The sequence below is a fragment of the Micrasema longulum genome, unplaced genomic scaffold (genome assembly GCF_059751315.1).
Source record: "Micrasema longulum isolate JH-2025_06_02 unplaced genomic scaffold, ASM5975131v1 h1tg001627l, whole genome shotgun sequence".
NCBI classification, from domain to species: domain Eukaryota; kingdom Metazoa; phylum Arthropoda; class Insecta; order Trichoptera; family Brachycentridae; genus Micrasema; species Micrasema longulum.
In genome coordinates, this window is record NW_028278808.1 from 69471 (window position 1) to 95267 (window position 25797).

The 25797-nt window shown below is 31.2% G+C and overlaps 1 protein-coding gene across 1 annotated transcript in view; it reads left to right on the plus strand.

Annotated features, from left to right (window-relative positions):
* The first annotated feature begins 1267 nt into the window (after positions 1 to 1267).
* Positions 1268 to 25797, plus strand: part of LOC148274534 (nose resistant to fluoxetine protein 6-like) — a 63588-nt gene continuing 39058 nt past the window's right edge. Inside the window, exons 1-4 of the mRNA XM_088236972.1 lie at positions 1268 to 1614; positions 5401 to 5627; positions 22937 to 23130; positions 25122 to 25282. Coding sequence (XP_088093098.1) covers positions 1404 to 1614; positions 5401 to 5627; positions 22937 to 23130; positions 25122 to 25282 — 793 coding nt within the window. The 5' untranslated portion in view covers positions 1268 to 1403. The remainder of the gene's footprint in view (positions 1615 to 5400; positions 5628 to 22936; positions 23131 to 25121; positions 25283 to 25797) is intronic.

Sequence of the window (25797 nt, forward strand, 5' to 3'; positions counted from 1 at the left end):
TCTGTTCCATTGCAATAATGCGTATTGTATATTTTTCAACTTATTTTTTAAATGTACCTACACTTAAGATAATATTTAGTTTTATATAAATTATCCTTACACTGTATAATATTCACCAGTCTGAAGATGCCCAATAGAGAGTGAAAGCGCTAATTGGTCAAAATAAATAAGTGGAAGTGTACCAAGTATCTTTCAAATTAATAACTTATATGTAAATATAAGTTATTACATGATTACATCATTAGGTGCAACCTGTTTTAAGGCAAAAATTTTTATACAAAATAAACAAAACCATTACTGATGATTATGATAAAATTATAAATAAACTTATCAGTAAAACTTCTTGGTTTAGTTTTACTTTTTATTATTTTGACCAACGATCGCTTTCGCCTAAGTAGGCATCTTCCAGAGTGGTAAATTATTTACAACGTTTACAGGTTTTATACTATTCATAACATATTTTGAAGATAAGATCAAATAATTATTTTAACAGGGGACAGAAACATAAATATTTAAAACTAGTTTGCTAAACAGTTAATTTTTGGGAGTTTTTGGACCGAAATTGGGATTAAGCTTTTATTATTTAAAAGGTGGGAAATCCAAGATAGAGGTAAAAAACCTAGATGGAGTGATATGGCGTTCTATTCTCTCTGACTACCCCTACGAGAAAACGGCGTGATGGTTTGTTTGTTTGTTTGTTTATGTTTTGAATGTTTTTGAATAAATTTTCCGATTTTTCTCTACCTAAACCTTTGCTTTCACAAACATTATTATTCTAAAAATATATAATCGCCTTATATCTAAGATCTCAAATTTCTCAAATAACTTGACGCTGGGGTACCTGAAGGGCTTTTTCAAAATTATTTTAACTATTGATTTTTGAGCATATTCGAGAGGTTTTAATATTGATTTATTATGCCTTACTGAGTTACATAAAGTATAATATAGTTATTTAAGTTTAATTAGGGATAAGATGTTACGTATCGACTTGAAGATATGGGAAAGCTTATTAAATGTTATTTTTCTTAAATTGGTGTATTTTTTATAGTGAAATAAAACCTGATGTCACGTTAACAATAACTGACTCATATTATAAAGAATAGTCTAGAAGGAGCGTAGAATCATATTTGAATACATCGGACTGTGTTCGAAAAACCGTTTTTTTTTTTTTTGAACCGCAAAATAGTTGAATTAAATTCTATGAACAGACTACTGTTTTTATGAGGTACTAAATTTGCGTTTCTATTTTATTATAGGAGTGAAAGTTGTTAAAAAACGATTAAAAAAGGATTAATGTGATTTTGTGTTACACGTGGTAAAACAATATATTGTTCTATTATCAAAAATGAAGAAGTTTAAGAATTAAAAAATAAAATCGTTCTTTGACGAATTTTTATTTAAAAATGACAGCTATCCGTTTGTCTTTTGTTTTATTGTTCTGTTTTTGTATTTCGAATTGTGTTTCGGAAAGTGATCAAAGATTAGAGACGCAGTCGGTTTTTTATGGTCTAGCGTTGATTGCTTCCAGAAAGAATAATTGGTCCTCTCAGTGCTACAGAGAGTTGCGACACGTGGTCAAAGGAGTTGACAACAATACGAGATGGGCGATAAAACGTAAGTTACCTTTGAAAATAATTTATTTAGATTTATGACGAATATGCATAGAGTTCCATTCATTGACACATTAATACACAAAGGCATGCCCGGACCCTAGGAGAATCAAGGCCATAATTTGTTCTATGCTGATCGATGAACGGTACTTCATTTTTCTTAATCTACAAGTCGGAATATTAAATTTTACTTGTCTCAGTAATGATGGAACATTGATTATACCATTTAGTATGCCGAACATACGAGGCAATAATCACGCAGATTTAGAAGTATTTCAGTTGAAGTTAAAAAAATAATAATAATACTACGAATCCTGATAAAAATATACAAAATGGATTAAGAATAATTAGTTGTATTTTCAAAATCGAAATGGATACTGTGGTGAAATGTTTTCATACATAACATCAAAAAAGAAATAGTAAAAAAACATGTCACTAGAAAAACGCGACATGTTTGGCATTGGTTAGGAACAAAGTTGAAAATAAACATAAATCGTGACGTATTAAGGGCGTGACCAACGCAATGGCCGTTTTTAACGGGAATTAAAAATACGTTTTAAGCTGCTATTAAGTAGCAAATTTTTTTTTTTTATTGAACAGTATTTCATAGATCCTTATTACTTTTAAAATGTAAAAATAAGCGATATTTCCCTATCACTAAAAAAACTTTTCAGTGCTATAGAATAGAATCAATATTTTAATTAAGTTCTCAGTAAGTACTAAACTTTGATGTTAATACCGTTTATTACAGAGCGTTCTTTTGTATTATTATAACATAATCGGGCGGCCTCCGCGGTGTTGTGGTCAAGACGCTTGATTCACTATTGGAAGGTTCCGGGTTCGATTCCCGGTGGAAACTCAAAAATCGAATGTGATTCTTCTCAAGCCTCGGTGTTCTGTGTTGTAATTCATCACTCTCATTGGGCCTCCTGGCCTGTTGTGGTGCAAATAATAATAATAATAAAAAATAAAATAAAAAAAAACATATTATATCACTGACTCTTAAGTATAATCACATTACGTATTTATTAAAATAAAAAAAACTCCCCTTTCTTAAAAGTTATCCATCTATCTCTAATTGTTTTTTTTTCTGTTTTATTATCTTATTGTTGTGCGAAATATAATATTATGTACAAAAATATATGTAAAAGGTACACATGTACCGTCAACTTCGGGAAAAAAAATATTAAAAGTAAAAAATATTACAATATGCTCTTATTTTTGACAAACTTGCATCAAACGATGCTAAAAAGACTAATTTTATTAATTTAATTAATTTTTATTATTACGATTAATTTTTCACATGTTTACCCAAGAATTGCTTGTATAAATTCCGATTTAATATTCTAGATCTTTGTCCTTATAAAAAAGCAAATAAAAATAAAATATATTTAAGACATAACTTTAGTAAAGGAATTAGCGTATAAATGTAACGGTGTTTTTTTGTCGAGATATAACTTTTGATTGGTATGGGTATATAAAACTGTCTCTTGTCAAACTAATAATGACAGATTTTTTATATTTTAATTTGTGCTCAGTAACGATACATTAATTATAAATGGAATGTCTTACACTCCAAAAACCCTTGAAAATTGTGGAAATTCACATTAGAAATTAGTTATAAACATATTGCAACAGATATAAAAAAAGATTTTAGAGGAGTTTATATAGAAGTCAAGGCACCTACAGGACCTGTCGTTGGCTAGTTTAAGTGGCCACTTTACACACTGTGTACCATTTACCATTCCGCCCATATCTGAACAAATATATATTTATTTTTTGGTATGTGTATTTTTGTACATACACAAATCTGGATTTCTCCCGAGGGGGAGTAGGTATATATTTTTTTTTATCAATATTCCTACAGAGATGAGGTAATTTTTTTTTTCAAATTCAGGATTATCGATATTCGAGCGTTTACAGGGCTTATGACCTGTCATTGGCTGGGTTGAGTGGCCACTTTACGTTTTACAACATTCCCCATTCCGCTTATTAGCGAATATCGACACAGCCACACGGCCACTCAACCCAGCCAATGACAGGTCATAAGCCCTGTAAACGCTCGAATATCGATAATCCTGAATTTGAAAAAAAAAATTACCTCATCTCTGTAGGAATATTGATAAAAAAAAAAAAAAATATTTTTTAAATTCTTTCATCTGTTGATGTTTGTGTAGATGCCTAAACTTCTGTAATATCTTATATATTTTTTTTTATCTCTGTTGTAATATGTTAATATTAACAACTCCCCAAGGAGTTGAATCCAGTCCTTGTCTACAAAAATTAGAACAAACCTAAAATATTGTTGATATTGTTATATTGAATCCACCTGGTACATGAAGGAGTATAGAAATTTAAAAAAAATTCAGGTGTTTTCTAGTTTGTAGGTAAAATAATTCAATAAGATGTATCTCACCCGCGTAAATAAAGTTTTAAGCTCTTTAACTTCACAAACATCAATAGATGAAATAATTGTAACGATATAGATGTTCAAACATGGGCAGAATGGTGAATGTTACACAGTGTATAAAGTGGCCACTTCAACCAGTCAATGCCAGGTCATAAGCCCTGTAGATGCCTAGACTTCTATATTACCTTCTCGAAAATGTTCTTCATCTCTTCATCTTAATAGCTCCCCAGGGAGTTTTTTAAATTTTTTTTTATAGTTTCAAATTATTTGTACCTTGCTTTTGTTATATGTAAGGTTTCATCGAATATATTTATCTTTGATATATTTAGTTGGCTTAAACATTTTTTTTCACTATAGATAACAATACTTAAAGTAAAAGCGGAATAATAATTAAAAAAAAAAAAAATAACACCTGAAGTATTACATAAACAAATAATAAAAAATAGTAATCATAAAGGTTGGACATAAAAAAAAAAACAAAATGAGCTAAGTACCGCCATTAAATAACTTAGCCTGCTTGATCGTCCCTGTAACGAATCAAACAGTCTCTCTTCGTGTATCATTACAGTTCAGAAGCTCAGCTAGGTTATTTGTCTCAGCAATCCGAGTGTTCATTTTGCATTCCAGCTCCCATCTCGGCCTATCGAACATTGGGCAGTATTTTTTATTTAACTTTTTGTACATAATGTTATTTGTACATTGGCGGGCTTATTGCCAAATGGCAATTTCTTCCAACCAACCAATAAAATAAAAGTTTTATTTTTAAAATTCAAGTTACAGAACATATTCAATAAAAAAAAAAGATTAAAAAGCCAAAGATATATAAAAATAGAAATAAACGTATGTGTTCATAAATTACCTTAAATCAAAACTATTACTCAATGTGGAAAAAAAAGGAAAAAAGAAAAGAGGAGAGATTAAGGAAGAGAAAGGATATGTTTCTTCAGACGTGATTTAAATAAAGATAATGTAGTAACATCTTTGATGGTGGATGGGAGATGATTCCACAGTCGAGCCGCATGTGCATTTTATGAGTTAGAGAAGAAAGAGGAATTGTGGATGGGTATTAATAGAGTGCTTTGAGAATTAAAATGAAGAGGTAAACCATGAACTGATAAGCGTTGAAATTTTTCACGCAGGTATATAGGAGCGTTAGGACTATAATGAGGGAGTGATAGCCTCTCCGCTGTCTAATTTTGAGCCATTTCAGTTGCTTACGATAATCAAAAATGTGGTCATATTTTCTATTACCAAAAAATACCTTATGCATGTATTCTTCTTTTAGTTCTGCTTGTAAAGTTTTAGAGTTAGTTAATTAGTTATAGTTAATATTAAATACAAAGGCCATAATTTAAACTGACTTAAGATTTATATTTTCAGTTTTAGATGCCTCCGGGGTGCCACAATCCGGTTTATACTGGGGAGGAACATTCTGGTTGGGGTCGCAATCCCAGTGTTCGGTCTACACTTCCACCAAGAGGATAGAGATAGAACCGATAAGGGCTGTCCATTATAGGGACACCACCCCTCCATTCCCCATAGCGTATTACGCCGCCAACTTTAGACATGACTCGAAAATACAGAAAATGGTGTTCTGGGAGGGCGAGGTAAGAACCAATCACCTGTTTTATTTTATTTTGTTAGTTTCACAAAGACACGATATTTTTATTAAATTTTTAGTTGTACACATGAAATCAATAGAATTTTCATAAGTTTTTTAATAAAATACAATAAATTTAAATGAAAGAAAAAATTAAAACAAAATGATTTTAAAAAAATAATTAAAAAGAAGAAATAAAAATATGTTTAAATATTAGAAAAAAATATATAGGTATACATATTGCATCGGAGAGAAGAGAAGTGCATTTTTTCCAACAATTTTTAGGGAAAAAAAAAAGATTATAAAATGTAAAAAAAACGATTATTATAGGTTGAGGAAAAAGTGCTTCCGAATTTTTTGCTTTATTTCAATGCTTTATAAAAAGTGATTTTTCCTTCATCCTTTATTTATCAAGTTACTCATTGTACAGCTTCAGTCCCTTGTACAATGAGTTTTAAGATTCTGTTTTTCTTCTCATTGGTAATCTTATCTTTTTTTACCTCTTGTTTCATTTGTATGACATTGTTGGTTAAATTTAATTATTGTTTTTATTTTATTCATTCGCTTTATTATTTTATGTATAAAAATTGCTACATAAAATGTAATCTGCTGCTTTACTGTGAGCAAGCCAATATCTTTGTGCATTCTTACCAAATTAGAATAGTTATTTCTTTTGAGTATAATCCTCATTGCCTTAATTTGAAGAATTTGTATATTTTTAATTTCTCCTTCATAACATTAAAAAATAATAGAAGAACAGTAATTTATGTGTGGACATATGATTGTTTTATATATAAGAACACTACTCTTTATATCTATTACATTTCTTAATCTTCCCATAAATGAAATGTATGTTGCATGTTAGATTATTTTTCAATGGCGGACACGCCGACACAAACAGGGTAACTGAGAAGTTACGTGTACAGTTACTGTATTAAGGTCAATATTATTACCAACTACACACCAATTTAAATTGGATTTTTGACGGTGCAGTTTGCAAAGAGATCGCGATATAATCAGAAGTCACATCAGTCATATAATGCAGAGAGATTTAACGGTTAATATTGTTATTTGATTGAAAGGCCAGTGATTGCGCGCTCATTAACATTTACGACAAGGGTTTCTCTTTTGAACATTGGATTCGCTTACTTCATGATTGATAATTTTATCAATGCTTTCATTGATAAACTTATAGCGTCACGATTTTTTTCTGTTACTAAATTTAAAACATTTAAAAATAACTACTACTCCTTTTAAATTATCGGGTTTGTTACAAACATTGCAACCTTTACTTGGATATTGCAAAGTTGGTAATGTATAAAACTAAATTAATTATTTCATTACTTTTTCTTGACATAATCATGCTTATGTCATTACTGCTTACGTATAAAATATTTACTGATTTTAATAAAAAATTGAAATTGAAAACAAAAGTTTAATTTGAGTATTGTATCAGTTTTCTGTGATTTGCTAAAAGTAAAGAAAGATGGATTTTGCCGGGTTTGCAAGTAGTACCCTTATTTGTAAATTGTTTATAACCTCTGTATATGTAAAAGCCCTTTGGGCGATAGTAAATAAATAAATAATCTTTCTCTTTTTTGAGAAAAATAACGCTTCATTATACCAAAAAAAGAGCTTCTTTTGACAAGCAAAAAAGGTTTTACACGAAAAAAATGCTCCTGCAAATATTTTTTAACGGGTTTCGTGCTTGTACGCGCATGCGGCGGACATTAACATAATGGAAGTGTTCGTTTGAATTTTCCATTGTGTGTTTTGGTGACGTAATTCCATAGCATTGTCTAATATTTTCCGATCCTTGTCAATGTTTGAGTTGTAGTAACACGTTTCCGTTGTTATTAGCTCCATGGCAGATAACAAATATTACGAAAAGATAGCAAACATCGTTTGTTTAATTTATTTGTTCACAGGAGCGAACGCGGTCAAAAGTGGATAGTTCAGAAAATGCATTTTTTACGCGCTTACGATAAACAATAAAAATATTTTGTGTGATGAAAGTAATTAGTATCAAAGTTATCGGAAGACCAATCAGGCAGTTGAACATGATCATTTTAGAGATTGACATCTTTCATACCAGTTTGCTATGTTTAAGAGCAACTATTCTCGCTAAAGGGTCTTTTATATAATAATATTCTTGCTAAAGGGAAGACGTCAAAAGTAACACCTATACATAAGAGTGCATCTAAGTCATTAGTAGAAAATTACAGACCTGTAGCTGTTCTTTCTGCACCAGCGAAGGTATTTGAAATTATCAAATGTAGAATCGTCACTTCCCGAGTAGAGCCATTTATTATTGATGAACGACATGGGTTCAGGAAAGGCCACTCGGTTGAAACTAATCTAATGGTTCTTACAAACAACGTCACAAAAGCTCTGGATGCAGGACATCAGGTAGACTGTTCATACAATGACTTCGCCAAGGCCTTAGATACTGTCGACCATGATGTCTTATTTAATAAGCTGAATGAGATCGGTTTCTCGGATGGTATGTTAAAATTAATGGCGAGCTACCTCCAAAACAGAAACCAATACGTCTCCTACACATAGAGACAATCAGTGGTAATGCATTGAATATGTAAGGATTTGTTTTGCGTACTGCCAGGGTATTCGAAAACACCCGCGTACTGAGAACTCTTTACAACTCTTCGGTGCGAAGTAGACTCGAGAGTGGCTCGATGATTTGGGGGCCACATGAACTGAATTACTCTCTTATGATAGAGAAAATCCGAAAGAAGTTTCTGAGATATCTCTAAATAAAAGAGTGTGAGTATTATCCTTGGCTCTACCCGACTGAGTTTCTCCAGAGTTTGCTTGGCTACAACAGTTTAGAGACTAGAAAAAATGTGTATTTGACTACACATTTTAATCGATTGTTGCGCGGTATGATCGATAATTCTGAGATTATGATGAGCATTGGTTTGTATGTTCCTGATAATTACCTAAGAGAGCGTCAGCATAGATTGTTTCGAATTCCGATATTCAAGACCGACCTGCCTATGGGTATGCCTGTTGGAAGGGCTACCGCTATGCTGAACAACATCGCTCTGGATATTGATCTGTTCCATGTATCCGAAGGGGTTTTCCGGAGCAGGATTCTTCTACTACTTTGACATGAGTATCTTTTGTGTATTTTTTTTTCTTTTTTATAACATGTACGTATTGAACATATGTTTGTAATGTATATGTTATATTAAAAATATATGAATTGAATTAAATTGAATTTTCACGTTTTTTCATAATTTTTATTTTAAAAAAAGTTAATAAATTCGATTGTTCTTGTTAACACCAGTACCATTGTGATATTTATTTTCGTGCGATGTCGGATAAATGTTCTATATAGGTTTAAAATATTCACATTCATATTAAATAGGGAAATATCACATGCTACGAATACCAATAAAAATATGTGAAATAGATTTAAAAAGATTAATTGTATTTTCAAAATCAATATGGGTACTTTTATTATTTTAATTTATTTAGTTATATGATAAACGTAGACTAATATATGTTCACAACACAATATTTACATCTATACTTATTCTAACATTTTTTATTATTATGGTAAACTTACTACCCTAATTTATAATATTCAAACTGTACTTTTATATGTACAATTATATTAACCTATCCTATATGTTCACGATTTACAATAAATAAAACAAAGTATTTTTTTCAAAGAACTGTTTACATTTTATTTTAAATATATATAGACTTTTTTCATTTTTTATGCTTTCTGATATTTATTTTATTTTATTTTTATTTATTTTAAATTTTTTAAATTGTATTTTTTATTATTTTAAAATTTTATTTTATTTTTATATTTATTTTAATCTTTTTATTTTATTTTATTTTTGTTTTTATTTTTATTTTATTTTATTTTTATTTTTATTTTTATTTTTATTTATTTATTTTTTATTTTTTTATATATTTTTTTATTTTATTTTTATTTTTATTTTATTTTTTCTCAAATATAATGAGAGAAAATGTTACACAGTAAAGAGAAAAATAATATATTATAAAATACATGAGAAAAAAAAGAGCTCGTAAGAAGGTTAAGGGATGGGAAAATAGAGTGGAGGAGAGGGATTTTCCTAATGTAGTTGACCAATTCAAAATTTTTATATTATAATAAAATAAACATATTTAAAGGAACATAAACTTATTACATACTGACAAATGTTTCATTTTACAGTGTTTCAAAAAGTTTTTTTTTCAGTCACAAAATTTATACTAAAAATATTTAAATGGAGCCTAAGCAAATTTGAATTTGGAGCAGCATTTCCTCAAATAACTTTATTGCCTTGTACATAAGGCAGTTCTGTGACATCGCTTTTGATTTATTTTTTAGTCTGATATTTTTAGATCCTCTTGTTGCATAGTTATAAAAGAACTCATTATTTTTTAGTTTGTTTTGAAAATATCTCGAAACTATTCCTTTAATAATTTTGGTAATTTCATTGGCAAGATTGAATTTAATTCTTTGATCAATTGTCATAATATCTTAAAGTGTAATCATCAACTTTACTTTCGTGCGTCTCCCACATCTTAATACGAGTATTATCCATATTGTAGAGAAATGTTTTCATACATAACTTTTAAAATCAAGTTATTAATAAATATGTCTTTACCAAAACTGTGACGCCGAAATTCGTGACAATGTTCTGTTTAAATTAAAACGGTCGCAAACAAAGTTCAAAATTTAACCGAATCGTGACGCATTGGGGGCGTGGCCAATTCAATGGACCGTTTTCGTGGGAATTTAAATTAAATTAAAATTTTCTACACGACAGTATGTCATATTATTATTATTGATAAATATATAATATTTCAAATATCTGCCTTCTAATAACATACAAAATGATAAATCAAACCGCTCATACACGCGTTTGTGTAATATTCATGTAAAAAAGTGAATTGCGTCTCATAAAACGAAATAATACTGACCAAAATGGACACCACGTCGTTCGAACAATCGGCATAATTCCCCGGTAACTACACACGTGCGTTTCCAGAAATTATCAAGCAGCCAGTGTCCCAGTGGGCTACATGGCGATGGTATATCCCTACTGTCTACAATAGCTTCTCTTCGGACATATATCTCCCTTTGTTAACCATGGAGTTGAAACAGTGTTTTATTTATTTAGTTTTTTATTGCTTACTTCTTGGCATAAACACTTGACAAATTTACTACTATGCTTTATTTTTGGTAAATTTATTGATATCATTTTAACTTTGCTAAAATTCCACTCGTCCATGCACTTTGTAGCTGCACGATGATTGGTAGTCTAGCTTTCATATATCAACTTTAAAATACCTAAATTTTGTAAATGCGGTCTAGAATTCCAATCGTCTATACGCTTAGTAGCTGCAAGACATGTTGTAATCTTACTCCTTTTTTTAATTAATATTATTTTTTTAAAAAATATCATTAACACAATAAATTTATTTGTAAATTTTTAAAATGTAAATGAGGGCTAAATTTCTAACTGTCTATGCGCTCTGTAGCTGCAAGACGTCCTGTAATCTAGCTCCTATCTGTTATAATTTTTAATTGATCTCAATTAAAAACGAGGAACTAGAATCCTAACCGTCCATGCACTCTGTAGCTGCAAGACGTACTGGGATATTTATTAATTGTACAGCGCCCTTGAGGTGATTTTCACAAAAATGGCGCTAAATAAATTATCCAACTATACATATATATATAGATTAAATTAAAATTGAAAAAAAAAAATTGTGATATTTCCTTATTGTTAATTGAATCGGCATTTACTTCGTAAAGCTTCATTATAAATTATTATGAAAATAAAACTTTGTTATTAGTGTTACACAATTAACCAATATTATTAACCACAATTAACCGAAAATGAGGTGTTTTGCGCCTTATGGGACAAACTGCACGTATGACGTTTTCGCGCCATACTTGTATGCAATGTGTATTAAAAGCACACACAGCGGGCATCACGTGTGACATCAAGATGACGATGACGTTGCGCTAACTATGAACCGTTTTGTATGTGCTCATTTTTATGAAAATTTGTTTTGAATGTATTGATAGTTATATAATTGGAATCGCAAAAATTCGCTCAAAATATATATTGTATTTTTAATGTTATTCCAGACTTGTTAAAATACTTTATAGGAGAGAATTGTGCCTTCGTAATATCGCTCAAAAGTTCGTGGTCTGGGCGCTGGTTACAATCAATTACAATAACAAGAAAGTTACTAAAGTTATCTTCTATCAAAGTTATCTATAACTCTGCATGTAATTCATGTTTTTTTTCTTCGTAAGTACTATGTGTACTACTGAGATGGTCAAGGTGAAAGTGTGTTTTAATATTTCACACGAACACGTTTCAAATTTAAAAAAAAAAACTATTAAATATTTCACACAGAAAATTTGATTTTACTTTATGGATGGTTAAAGATAGCTTTGTCAGCTTCCAAATGGGGAAACGGTATCCTGATAAAAAAAAAACTTTCATGAAAGTAAGATGATCAGTCTTACGCTTCAGGTACCAGTCCAGGGTGTTAATATTCTAGTGTAAAAACACAATTTTAAATCAATATTTCATATCAATCATGTCGGAAATCGAACCCGATACCTCTTGCATGGTAAGCAAATGCGCTGAACATCACACCACGAGGCCGATATTCAATACATTTTTCAATATTTGTAAGCTTAACCGGTTGAATTGATAAAAAAATAAAGCAATTCGGAATATAGATGTTTAAATATGGGCAGAATGGTGAATGTTACACAGTGTGTAAAGTGGCCACTTAAACCAGCCATTGACAGGTCATAAGCCCTGTAGGTGCCTAGACTTCTATATTACCTTCTCTTAAATGTTTTTCATCTCTGTTGTAATATTTTAATATAAACAGCTCCCCAGGGAGTTGAATCCAGTCCTAAAATATTATTATGTTTGATGTATTTCGATATACAGTTTTTTTAACGGACAAAGAAGAATTTAGTTTAGTATTTAACATTGAACGCAATGAAAAGCGCAGAATAGCAGGCAGACGTGACTGATCAAGGTAAACTGGCAATTGGTAAGGTCAATCGACAAGTCTATTGACCTGATCGACTCCTTCCGGCGAAAGAAAGCCTTGTGCAAGATACCGGTTATATTTATTCATCGATACAATAATTCATTGCACAATCTCTTTTATTTCATATTAAATAAATAATTACATAATCAAATCATCATCATCCACTCACCGTGGTGCATAGGTCTTGTGTATTTTCCGGATTGCCAGCCCTCCAACTATCATTATCCAATAAAAACGACGATACGTTAGTCATACATATTGCAAATATTTGTTTTGCGAAATATAATGGAATACCGTGTAAACCTTGTAGAGTGCAAGTACTAATATTTTTGCTCTCGCTTTAAATTCAGTTAGTAAAGCTTAAAGGTGCATATTTACTATTGTTTTTAAACATACGTATTTATAAGGAATCGATCTTTGCCTGGTGAGATATTTTACAACTAGTTTACTTGTAATCTCGAAGGATTTGAAATTTTATGCGAAAAAAATCTGTGTTGAGTCTACCTACATTAGAATAAATCATATTGTCCCGGCTGAGGTCTATTTGACAGCGCCGCATTGAGTAGGTACTTGCTAGCTAAGTCCGCTACAAACTCAGGCGAACACAGCAGTGCCATTTTTCAATTAAAAAAAAACGAAAAAGTATTTTATACTTTAAAAAAAAAAAAAAAACTAAAAGTAAATATGGAAGCTCAATCTTTCGTTGAATATGCTAAGCGTGCTATAAATGCATTGACTACACTGCTAATGGATCCTAATAATAAATTTACAAAAGAACAACTCGGGAAAGTAGTCCCAAAAACCAACGAAATTTTGTGCACAATAGGACAAATGGCAGTAAAGATGAGCGCATTAGAGACTGAGGTTGCTACGATTAAGAAGTATTCCTCTTCAACTAATATCGACGTCTTTAATATCTGTGATCTAGTATCCGAAGTCCAAGATAGAAGTTACAGGGAGAAAAATATTGTTTTATGTAACTTACCTGAGAGTCAATCTACGACCAGAGCCACAGCTATTAAGGAAGATGATTCTGCTGTCAAGAAAATACTGTCTGAGCTTGATTCCTCTGTTCAAAGTCAAGAAATAAAAATATACCGACTTGGAAGAAATACTGGAGAGAGGCCTCGAGCAATTAAAGTTGAATTTTTGGAGGTCAAATGGTCACGACTACTACTGAGTAGGAAGCACCTTTTAAAAAATAATATTCGCATGTACCAGGATCAGTCTTCATTACAAAGGAAACAGCTTATCGAACTTCGTAATGAACTTGATAGTAGGAAAGCAAGCGGCGAGACTGATATCACAATAAAGTACATAAATAACAATCCTAAAATAGTAAAAATGTTTACAAAAAACGACAATCCATCAAACTCTACTATCAAAATGTAAGGGGGGTGAGAACAAAACTACAGACACTTAAAACTGCATTACCAACTACGGATTTCGACATTTACTCATTTACAGAAACATGGTTGAACAACAACATCGACAATACCGAACTTGGTTTTAGCAACCACCTGATATATAGAAATGATCGGGATAAACTTGCTTCTAACAGATCTCGTGGAGGAGGAGTTTTGATTGCAGTATCGACTAAGTTCTCATCACGAATGCTCAAATGTAAAAAACAAAATTTTGAACAAATTTTTGTAATGATTTCATCAAAACGAGAAAAAATAATAATAGGCTGTGTGTATATTCCCCCTTCGTCTGATACGCAAACCTACAAAGATCATTATTTGGAAGTGGAATGTCTACGAAGGCGGTATCCTGAGGCCGCTATAGTTTTGACGGGTGACTACAACTTACCCAATATACAGTGGGATCCAGATGGTATCAACACTAAATCTAGTGATGGCATAGACCATGGGTCAAGTGAGATAATTGAAATGTCAATGTTTTTAAATCTCCGTCAAGCAAATTATGTTTATAATTGTCTTACTCGTCTCTTGGATCTTGTTTTTTCTAATTCAGATAACATTTCAGTGCAACTTGCAAATGAAAATATTTTACCAATTGATAGATACCATCCACCTTTATGCATTAATTTTGGAACCCTTATTTTAGCAAAGTACAAAACCTCTGATGTTAGATTAAATTTTTTTAAAGCAGATTTTCCTGCCATTAACTCATTTATCCTTAGCAGTGATTGGAACTTTTTAAATCAAAATTTAAATGTAGACGATATAATTGCACAATTTTATCATATCCTTGATACTGCCATTGAGTCATCTGTGCCTAAAACTACATTCATAGCAAGTCATTTTCCTAAATGGTTTAGTAAAAAACTTATTGAAGTTATACTACATAAAAAGATTGCTCATAGTAATTTTAAAAGGTCTCGAGACATTAAAGATTATGAAGAATTTTCGAAATTGAGAATTTTGTCTAAGCAGCTTTCTAAAACCTGTTATCAAGACTGTGTAAGTAAATTTGAAGTCGAGGCTGCATCTAAGCCGCAACATATTTTTAAATTTTCCAAGATTCTTAACAGTAGGGAATCTGGAATTCCGTCCACAGTGTATTACAAACGCAAAATGGCAGACACACCACAGGAAGTTGCCAATTTATTTGCTGATTACTTTAGCAGTGTTTATAGTTCTACTTCTAATTCTAGGTTACACAGTATTGATAATACAGATTTAATTGATTTTAACGACTGTGTATTTACTGATTCTGATGTAAAAAAGGGGATTTGTGCCTTAGATCCAAAAAAAAGCGCTGGGCCAGACAATATCCCTACACTTCTTCTTATACAATGTTGTCCCTCTTTAACTGGTCCACTTACAAAAATTTTTAACTTGTCATTGAAAACTGGAAACTTTCCCAAGAAATGGAAGATCTCATACTTAACCCCCATTTATAAAAAAGGAGATAAAACTGACGTCTCCAATTACCGACCCATTTGTATTCAGTCAGCCATTCCAAAGTTACTGGAATCTGTTTTGCTAACTAAGTTCACCAATGAAATTAGTAAAGTTATCACTCCGTTACAACATGGTTTCATAACTGGTAGATCAACTCTTACAAACCTTATGTTGCATCAGAATCGGTTGATCACATCAATGGAGAGACGTCATCAGACTGATACAATTTATACTGACTTTAGTAAAGCGTTCGACAAGGTTTCTCATACAATTTTAATACACAAACTTAGTTCACTGGGAATTACTGGTAATATCTTGAAATGGTTTAAAAGCTACCTGTCATCAAGGAAAATCTTAGTAAAAGTATTCGGTTATAACTCGTATCAGTTTGAGGCATCTAGTGGGGTACCCCAAGGCTCCCACCTGGGACCAGTACTGTTTTCTTTGTTTGTTAATGACATTGTGTCGATATTTGAGAAAGTAGACATTCTTCTCTTTGCCGACGATCTTAAAATTTCAAAAAGTGTTACCTCTGATACCGATTGTGGAGTTCTTCAGTCTAATTTGGTAAGGCTGTACAACTGGTGCCAGAAAAATGAACTTTATTTAAATGTCGACAAGTGTTGTGTAATATCATTTACAAGAAGTAAAAAACCCATAATATTCGATTACAACATTAATAATATCAATCTGGGAAGAGTTACACAAATAAAGGATTTGGGGATAGTTTTTGACGAAAAATTGACATTTATTCCTCACATTGATACCATCACTAATAAGGCAATGAAATGTCTCGGATATTTGCAGCGAACTGTAAAGGATTTTAATTCCATCACTACCCTCAAAGTGCTATTTACTGCCTTGGTTAGAAGTAATTTAGAATTCAATTCAACAATTTGGTCACCTTATTACAATGTTCATATTTTAAAGTTAGAAAGAGTACAACGTAAATTCCTTAGATTCATCAATTACAAACTTAATATACCCGCTGAAAATATTGATTATGATAATTTATTATGTACACTAAATATGTCAACTCTATGTAAAAGAAGAATTATAAATGACTTATTAAATTTATATAAAATAGCGAATGGCGTATTGGACGTCCCGGAATTAACTAGTGTTATCAGCTTGAAAGTACCTCTTCGAAATACTCGGCAGCTAACGTTATTTTTTTAATCTCCTGGCAGTCACAATTATTATTACAATTCACCAATACCTAGACTACACCGGCTAGGTAACGAGTATGGTGAAGTTGATATATTTTGTCTGTCTTTATATAAATATAGGTTAAGTATTCAAAAGGTTATAAATTAATTTATGTAAAATTTCTTAATATTTTTCTTTATTTACTATTTCTTTTTCTCATGTATCTCTTTAATAATGTATAAACTTATATGTATGTATATGTATGCGTGTATGTTTTCATATGTAAATTTTAAAAATATTTTTCTATGTACCATATACCTATGTTGGTACATTTCCTGATTTTTACCTATTATTGTATCTTTTAGCTTTTCTTATGTTATCTTTTATTTTTACCAAACTTACATACTTATGTTTCACTGCTGCACTTAAATGTAATTTTTAAAATATGTAAAAGCCCATTGGTCGTGTAAATCAATAAATAAATAAATAAATAAATAAATAAAAAAAATATTTATTTTATTTTATTTATTTCGAATACAAACAGATGTACAGGTTAAATGAATATTTTTTTTATTTTTATATAAAATGTATACATAGTAGGGCCTGCCATCCAATTATATGTATTCACTAAATAATACTGTAATAAAGCGACGACGGCTTGAAGTTTAAACTATACAAATAATAAATATACTATATATTAAAATAAGATAAATATGGACAAAACAAGGTGATAGTGGAAAGGAAAAGAAGGAAATTGATAAGGAGTGGTAAAGGATGATTGAAGGAAAGTGAGAGTGGAAAATTGCATTTGATATATTTAAATCGCAAAAGGAGAATTCTATTTACACGGATTCTTCACTAACTAACTCATTATATTGTTATATTTTAAATTGTAAAAGGCACTTGTGCCGTATAATAAATAAATAAATAAATAAATAAATAAATAAATAAAAGTTTCTGGCTAAACACCAAAAACTTTTCTGCGCATTTGTCGATCTGCAAAAGACATTTGATAGAGTTGACAGAGAAATTGTGGATGGTTTTATCGGAGTATAATGAATGGTAACCTGACAAGGGCTATTGCGTCACTGTACAAAGACAGCACAGCATGTGTGATAATGAATGGGGCATTCACATCATGGTTTAACATTCCTTAAGGTGTCAAACAAGGATGTGTAATGTCACCATGGTTGTTCAACATATACATCGATACCTGTATGAAAGAACTGAAAGATTTAAGAATGGGAGCAAAAATTAGTGGTACAACTGTAATTTTCTTATGTATGCTGATGATGCCACGCTTCTTGCTAGCAGCAAAGAAGACGTGCAATTCTTGGTAACAAAAGTCTGTGATGTATGCAAGAAAAGCGATTTGCCAATGAATGTTGATAATTCGAAAGTGATGATTTTTGAAAGGGATGAAAATATACCTAAGTGTGAGATCAGTGTGAACGGAGATATTCTGAATCAGGAGAATTAGTGTATTTGGGAAGTATGTTTACCGTTAGGGATGGAAAGATAAAAAAATACATTGAAAGGAGTATGAGTGCCAGAAACAGGGTGAACGGTGCACTGAAATCTACTTTGACAAACAAATAATTATCGCAGGAGGTAAAACTAGCAGTTCACAATGGAGCTCTAGTGCCAACTCTAATGTATGGGAGTGAAGTGTGGAATTGGAAAAATTATTATGAAAGTAGGTTAAATGCTATCAAATTGAGATCCCTCAGTCGAATGTGTGGTAAAACGATGTATGATAGGTGCACAAATGTCGAGATCCGTGAACTATGTAAGGCTGAGACTTGCATTATCGACAGAATCAAGAAAGGGGTGTTGCGTTGGTTTGGACATGTAGAGCGAATCGACAATGAAAGAACGGCTAAAAGGATGTACGATGCGAATGTTGATGGATGCAGAAAACGAGGAAGACCGAGAAAGATATGGCACGATCAAGTCCATCAAATACTTGAAGATGGACATGTCAAAAGTAGGAATAATCGGCGTGCGTGCATGAGTTGATGTATGAATGTAGAGGAAGCGAGATCTGTATGCAAAGGTAGAGTGATATGGCGTTCTGTCCTCTACCTACTCTAACGGGGAAACGGCGTGATGGTTTGTTTGTTTGTTTGCATATAAATTACCTTAAATCTATACTATTACTCAATGGGAAAAAAGAAAAAAGAGGAAAGGAGGAGAGATTAAAGAAGAGAAAGGAGATGTTTCTTCAGACGTGTTTTAAACAGAGATACTGTAGTAACATCTTTGATCGTGGATGAGAGATGATTCCACAGTCGAGCAGCATGGACACGATATGAGTTAGAGAAGAAAGATTTGTGGATGGGTATTAAGAGAGTGCTTTGAGAATTATGTTATTCTGTTTTAATATAAATGTTTCCGAAAGGGTGATATTTTTCCGGGGTGAAAAGTAGCTTGTGATACTTGTCCGCTCTCCGGCTATCCATATGAAAAAATCACGTCAATCGGTCTCTCCGCTGCGACGTGAAAGACACATAAACAAACAGTCGAACACACTTTCGCGTTTATACTTTTCGAATGGATACAGTTTATTATTGCTTAAGGTAACGCAATATGAAACAATTAAATAACGTGAAACTTAAGGTACAAGTAGTTTTGTGCCTAAAATAATTTATTATGGAAATGGAAACCGTTATAATAGGTGCTGATGTAAAATAATGTTGTAACTTAATCACATGAAAGTATTAAATTAAGGCAGATTTAAGTTTTAACAAATTAATGATTGAATGAAACTATATATATATATATATATATATATAGTTGGATAATTTGTATAGCGCCATTTTTGTGAAAATCACCTCAAGGGCGCTGTACAATTAATAAATATCCCAGTACGTCTTGCAGCTACAGAGCGCATGGACGGTTGGGATTCTAGTTCCTCGTTTTCAATTAAGATCAATAAAAATTATAACAGATAGGAGCTAGATTACAGGACGTCTTGCAGCTACAGAGCGCATAGACAGTTAGAAATTTAGCCCCCATTTACACATTTTAAAAATTGACAAATAAATTTAGTGTATTGATGATACTAAAAAAAATAAAAAAATAATATGAATAATAAAAAGGAGTAAGATTACAACACGTCTTGCAGCTATTTTTAAGTTGGTATATGAAAGCTAGATAACCAATCATCGTGCAGCTACAAAGCGCATGGACGAGTGGAATTCTAGCAAAGTTAGAATGATATCAATAAATTCATAAAAAATAGAGCATAGTAGTAAGTTTGTCAAGTGTTCATGCCAAGAACTAAGCAATAAAAAACTAAATAAATAAAGCACTATCTTATACAGACATTAGCAAATAGCGACCGACCGAAGATCTCCTTTCGGCCATTGAAACAAATTTCGGCTGGGATGTGTCGAATTACGTTCGGCTGTACTCGGGTTCATATATTCAAACAACTAGTTCATATAAAAAGGACAACCTAAGTGTGATGAATTATAGTCCTTCAAATTTAGCTAGATTAAAATGACAACTGCCAAAGTAATATGACTAGTGGTGGGGAAGTACTGAGCACTGAGCACTGACCATGTACCGATCAAATCGATTTTATCAGTTTTTTCATGCAAACATGAAACTCTGTTTCCGAAAATTGATATAAAAACGCAAAAACAAGCCTATTATAGTGTGCTTAAGACAATTATTCACCAAAAAATAAGACATACTTTTTTTGCGAATATTATCAAATAAATTATTTTTTATTAGATCAATTTGTCCCATCTCTAACGTTGTATTAGTTTTAAAGCTGATTTTATATATTTATGTTGATTTATATGTCGAACATTGTATAAAAAAAATAAATTAACATACCAAATACGAATGATTTTTCGTGTGTTAATATATAGATCAATCCTTAGATGTTACTACAGAGTTATGTCGTAACTTTTTCTGACAACTGTCATTCTAATCATACTGTATTTTAAGGAAACTATAATACAGGAAACTATAATACAGGATTCAGAATAATTTACTGTTTAGAACACAAAAATCAAAATTTTGAATAATACAAATAATTAAATAATACAAATCGGGTTGTGGTCCCGTGGCTAGTATCTCGGACTCACGGCTCAAAGGTCCGTGGTTGGAATCTCACTCTACCCCAACTTGATTCCCATTTTCTAATAGTGAGTTATTTAAAACGTGTTGAAAATGGCCTTCAAAATGAAATATTTGGGTGAATCATAAGAACGCAAATATTTCTTTTAAACTATACCTATGCGAACAATCAATAATTAAATTGTGGGAATATAAATATTTAGGAAATATTGATATACTAGTGGACCCGACAGACATTGTCCTGCCCGAATGTTGACTTGCCTGCTATTAGCTCGGAAAAATACTTTTCATTGATAAGTGGTTACCTAAATAGGTATTTATTTATGACAGAATGACGGACAGCAAATTTACGACACTAGGCAAAGACAAAAAAACAATACTTCAGCTACCAAAGAAAAAAACAAATTACTGACAAAGACAATACTTTTCTGGCTCCTAAACTAAACATTTTTATGAGTATGGATAGATCGGTAAGCAAAATAAAAAGTCTATGAATTACTAAAAGGACTAGACAAAAAACTGAGGAATATGTTTCATACGTATATCAGAAGACAATTTTAATTTCTTGAAAGTCCTTTCTCATTTTATTCATGTAGGTATGTTTTTTTTTCCACATTTTTAAAAAAATTTTACACCTATAATATTTTGATGTGGCTTGACAATTGATGTGAAAGTATGTCCTATAACGTATAAAATAAATAATACACTGACACTCCGAAACGTGCCTGTGGGCCAGTGGAGTGGCTACCTCCTTAAATAAAAAGGAAGTAATATTGAATGTAACTATTGTGTAAACATTTTTTTTGTAAACCATGTATTTATATTATATATGGGATTTAATAAATAAATATTTATTTATGAAGACGTTAAACTTGGTTCATTTTTTTATTGTTCTGAAAATGTGTACTTTTAAAGAAATGTTAGTATTATTTTAGTCCTTAATCGAGTTGTAATAACCTAGGAATGTTATTTATTTGTATTAAACTTAGTACTATAGTTGTATAACAAGATTTTTAAATAAAATTTAAAAAATTACAAAAATAAAGAACCAATTTGAGTTTATATTTGACCCATATTCATGTATGTTCATTTGTTTCTTTTTTTGTGAACTGCTTTTGCAAACAAATAAGTAAATAAATGCTCCACAAAAATCACTAGATAAAAGCAAGGCAATATTGCTTTAAAAATAATAAAAATGTAGATAATTTAACATCTGGCTTAGACGATTTACCATTTGGATAGTTGGATACTTCGCTCGAGATACAAATAGTTTAATTTATTAACGGTACAAGGCATATTGAATTTATCTGTAAGATATCATCAAGAAGACGCAGACGGTCGGAAAGTTGATTACTGTAATGCCAAGTACTGTTACGGTTTGAAGATCCAATATTTCGTCATGGGTACACGTAAATTGGTAGCACAGCCGTTTTTAATGAAGCAATTAATTTCAACATATTTAAATAGAGACGGAGAACAAACCAGAATATAAAAATATTTAGGCATTTACAGGACTTACAGATCTGTGTAACAATCAACATTCTGACTGTTTGAACATCCATATTCAGTCCTCCAAAATAAAATAAAATAAATTAAGGACGATAAAATAAATAAATTAAAACAAAATAAAATACATTTAAAAAGATAAAATAAATAAATAAAAAAAAAAAAAAAAACAAATATAATAAAATAAAATAAAAATATATAAAATAAAATAAAATAAAATAGAATAGCATAAAAGAATACTAAATTAAATAGAATAAAATAAAACTAAATAAAATTTAATCATAGTAAATATGAAATATTAATAAAAGTATATAAACAACAATATATTTGTGGCTCGTCCAGTTGTTATTATTTCTGTAAACAATAATAACAACTTATCTTTACTTAGTTACGTAAAGGAAGTTTAAAAATATATCAATAAAAATGGAATTCTAGTGATTTTCTGGGCTAGTAACCTGTAATTATGTGGTAAATGGTAAACTTTATACACTGTGTATCGTTCAACGTTTTACCTTTGTTTATCTAGAGGTCCAAAAGAAGAAAAAAACTACTTATCCTATTAGGAAGAAATTTAGGTATTCTTTATTATTTAAAACGTCTCAATAGCAAAACATCTTCTTTTTTTCAGGATCTAGTGACCTTGGGCCTCTGCCTTCCATCGTCATGCAAGGAGACGGAGGTTTCTGATCTGCTTCAGGAGTATTTCGACTCCAGGATCCTGCTGCATCAGCGAGTGTATAATATGACTCTGAGGATGGAAGCGGTCAAGAAGACGAGCGACGATACATCATGGATTTGGTCAACGAAGCATTCTATATTTATGTAAGAATTCATCATAATCATCATCCTCACCATTCCCCTTTCCACAGCCGATGGTGCAAAGGGCACTGTATTTTTAAATTAAGGTAGAGTGAATATTGCAGTTAAAACAACCTTTGAAGTCAGTATTTCGTGATCAGCCTACTAGAAATCGAACCCAAGATGTTAGCCTACCCACCCCTTCCCCAAAACTGTTTATATGGACTAATGTATTCTCCTTATTTGTTTTTTCCTTTATTCCCTTGATTTTTCAACTATTTTTTGTATATGGGAGTTGCATTTTTTTATCTTGCTTATAATACGCAAGGTTTATGTTTCAAAAAGAGATTTTAATTTTTTAGAGAGAAAAAAAGGGATTTTTCTGCTATTATATTACTTTATTTTAGCTTAACACTTTGAGCACCGGACGAATACACATAGAATTTACCCTGTGCCCGGCCCATATTTGTGAAATTTCAAGCTTTGTGAAGGGTTTCTTAAAAGTGTCATAATTATGAAAATACTGGGTTAAACCAATTGAAACTTCTCATATTTATTTGAAATAATTAAATAAATCATTTTTGTATGATAGTTTTGCCAACATTGGTTTTTATGGAGAGCCATATTGCAAATTGCAAGGTTCGCACATATACAGGGTCTTACTCCTTTTTTTGTGCTTTGTATCCTGGAGCCGTGCAAACACGTGATTATAATAACCACGTGTTGTGTCCCGGTCTCGTGTTTTCACGTGGTTTACCAGCAGCGAAAAAGTATTAATACAAGTAACTAGATGTCAATAAAATGCACTTTTTTAGACAGCTGGTAAACCACGTGAAAACACAGGACCGGGACATAACGCATGGTGATATAATCACGTGTTAACACGGCTCCGGGATACAAAGTGTTAACTGATGGGATCAGGAAGGATATTCTAATGTGGGCCAATCAAGTACTTCTCAGCATTTGCTCATGTGGAGAGGAAACCACTTAAAACTCTTCAGGAGAAGCCGGCCTGTTGACAGTAGTCAACAGATCTTCTGTTCCACTAGAAGAGTGTTCGGCTTTTTGTTCCCTACTTTGGTTTACTTCACCAATTGCCAGCACTATATTGATCATGCATGATACTACCTCTCGTGATTCCCTGGATTGAATGTGAACAAAAGGGGTGTCGAAATGTTTACTATCGTTTACTTGACATTCTGTTTTGAAGGCTTCCCATCCAATAAAGGTTTAATTGTAACGTAAAAGCAAATACAATATCCTGTAGAGCAGATTTTTTTTTCATACGACGTATAACCTTTACCATTTTGCTAAACTGTTGGTTCTCATTTTTAAATTAGTAAAAATCCGGACGCATATAATTTTAACACCCAATTTAATACTAATGTTGAAAATTCAAATTTATTTAATTGGACTAAAATAACATAACTTCTTCGTGTCAGCTTGTTTCTCTCCATTGCTGGATATAGGCCTCTTCGAAATTTTTCCATGTTTTTCTGTCCTAGGCACTCTGTTTTCATCCATGGCTCACGAGTTTGAAGACGTCATCAGTCCATCTCTTCTGTGGTCTCTCTACTTTCTAAAACTAAATAAAATAAAATTTTAAGACTTTGCCTTTTTTCTAAATGGGAATCTGAATTTTTCCTTTTCTCTCAAAAAATTCTGTGTTTTTTTAAAAAAAAAACATTGTATTATTAACAAACATCATCGTATATGTAAAATATCCTTTGCTAATATGTCATTACTTTTAATTCATTTAACATCAAATTTACACTTTTATATCTGTTTTTTTTAATGCTTCTTAAAGCATTGTTTTGTAATATGGTTAGTTTGTTTAAATTTTCTTGGTTTGATAAAAATAATATGCTGCTACAGTTGTTAATCTGTGGTTTAATAAGTCTGTTATAAATAATTTTGCATTAATTCATATCAACTAATAATTAAATAAAATTTAGTTCCACCGAGTGTCAGCAGAGAAACTCATTATATAAAAAAACGAATATGTATTTTTTCAGAATAACCACAGCTCTATTATTTGGAATGATTTTTATTGGCTCTATATATAGCACTTATATGAACGAAGAGTCTTCTGAGAAGCAAAAGAAATATATGGAAAGAGAAAATGAAACCCACAAAGTTAATAATAACGAAAATGGAAACGTGCTGACTCATAACGGTAATTTATTTATTCATTTATTTCTCCAAGCACAGAAGCTAGATTTTTCTATGGAAAAGTAGTTAAAGTATTTAAAAAATATAAAACTAGATTGTAATTAATCGTAACTTATGGCATAAAAGCATGGGGAGGCGTTACAAAATCAGTATTAAAACCTCTCAGTTCTGCTTAAAAATCAATCATTCAAATCAAATTATCAAGTTGATTGAGGGATTCAGAATTTTTGATATAAGGCAATAATAGATCTTTAGAATAATTATGTTTGTGAAAGCAAATTATTCTACCAAATCCTGAAAGAAACACTCTCACATTACCAAAAGTCAGACTCTAAATTCGGGCAAAGAAATTGTAGGTTTCTGGGCCGCAAAATATTCAATATGTTATCCGAATATTGCGAAACCATGACCCGGATTTAAATAAATAATAAATTTGTAAAAAAAAGGTTACTGGGTTTAGGTAGAGAAAAATCCGAAAATTTACTTACAACCTTCTTAAATAATAAATAACATAAACAA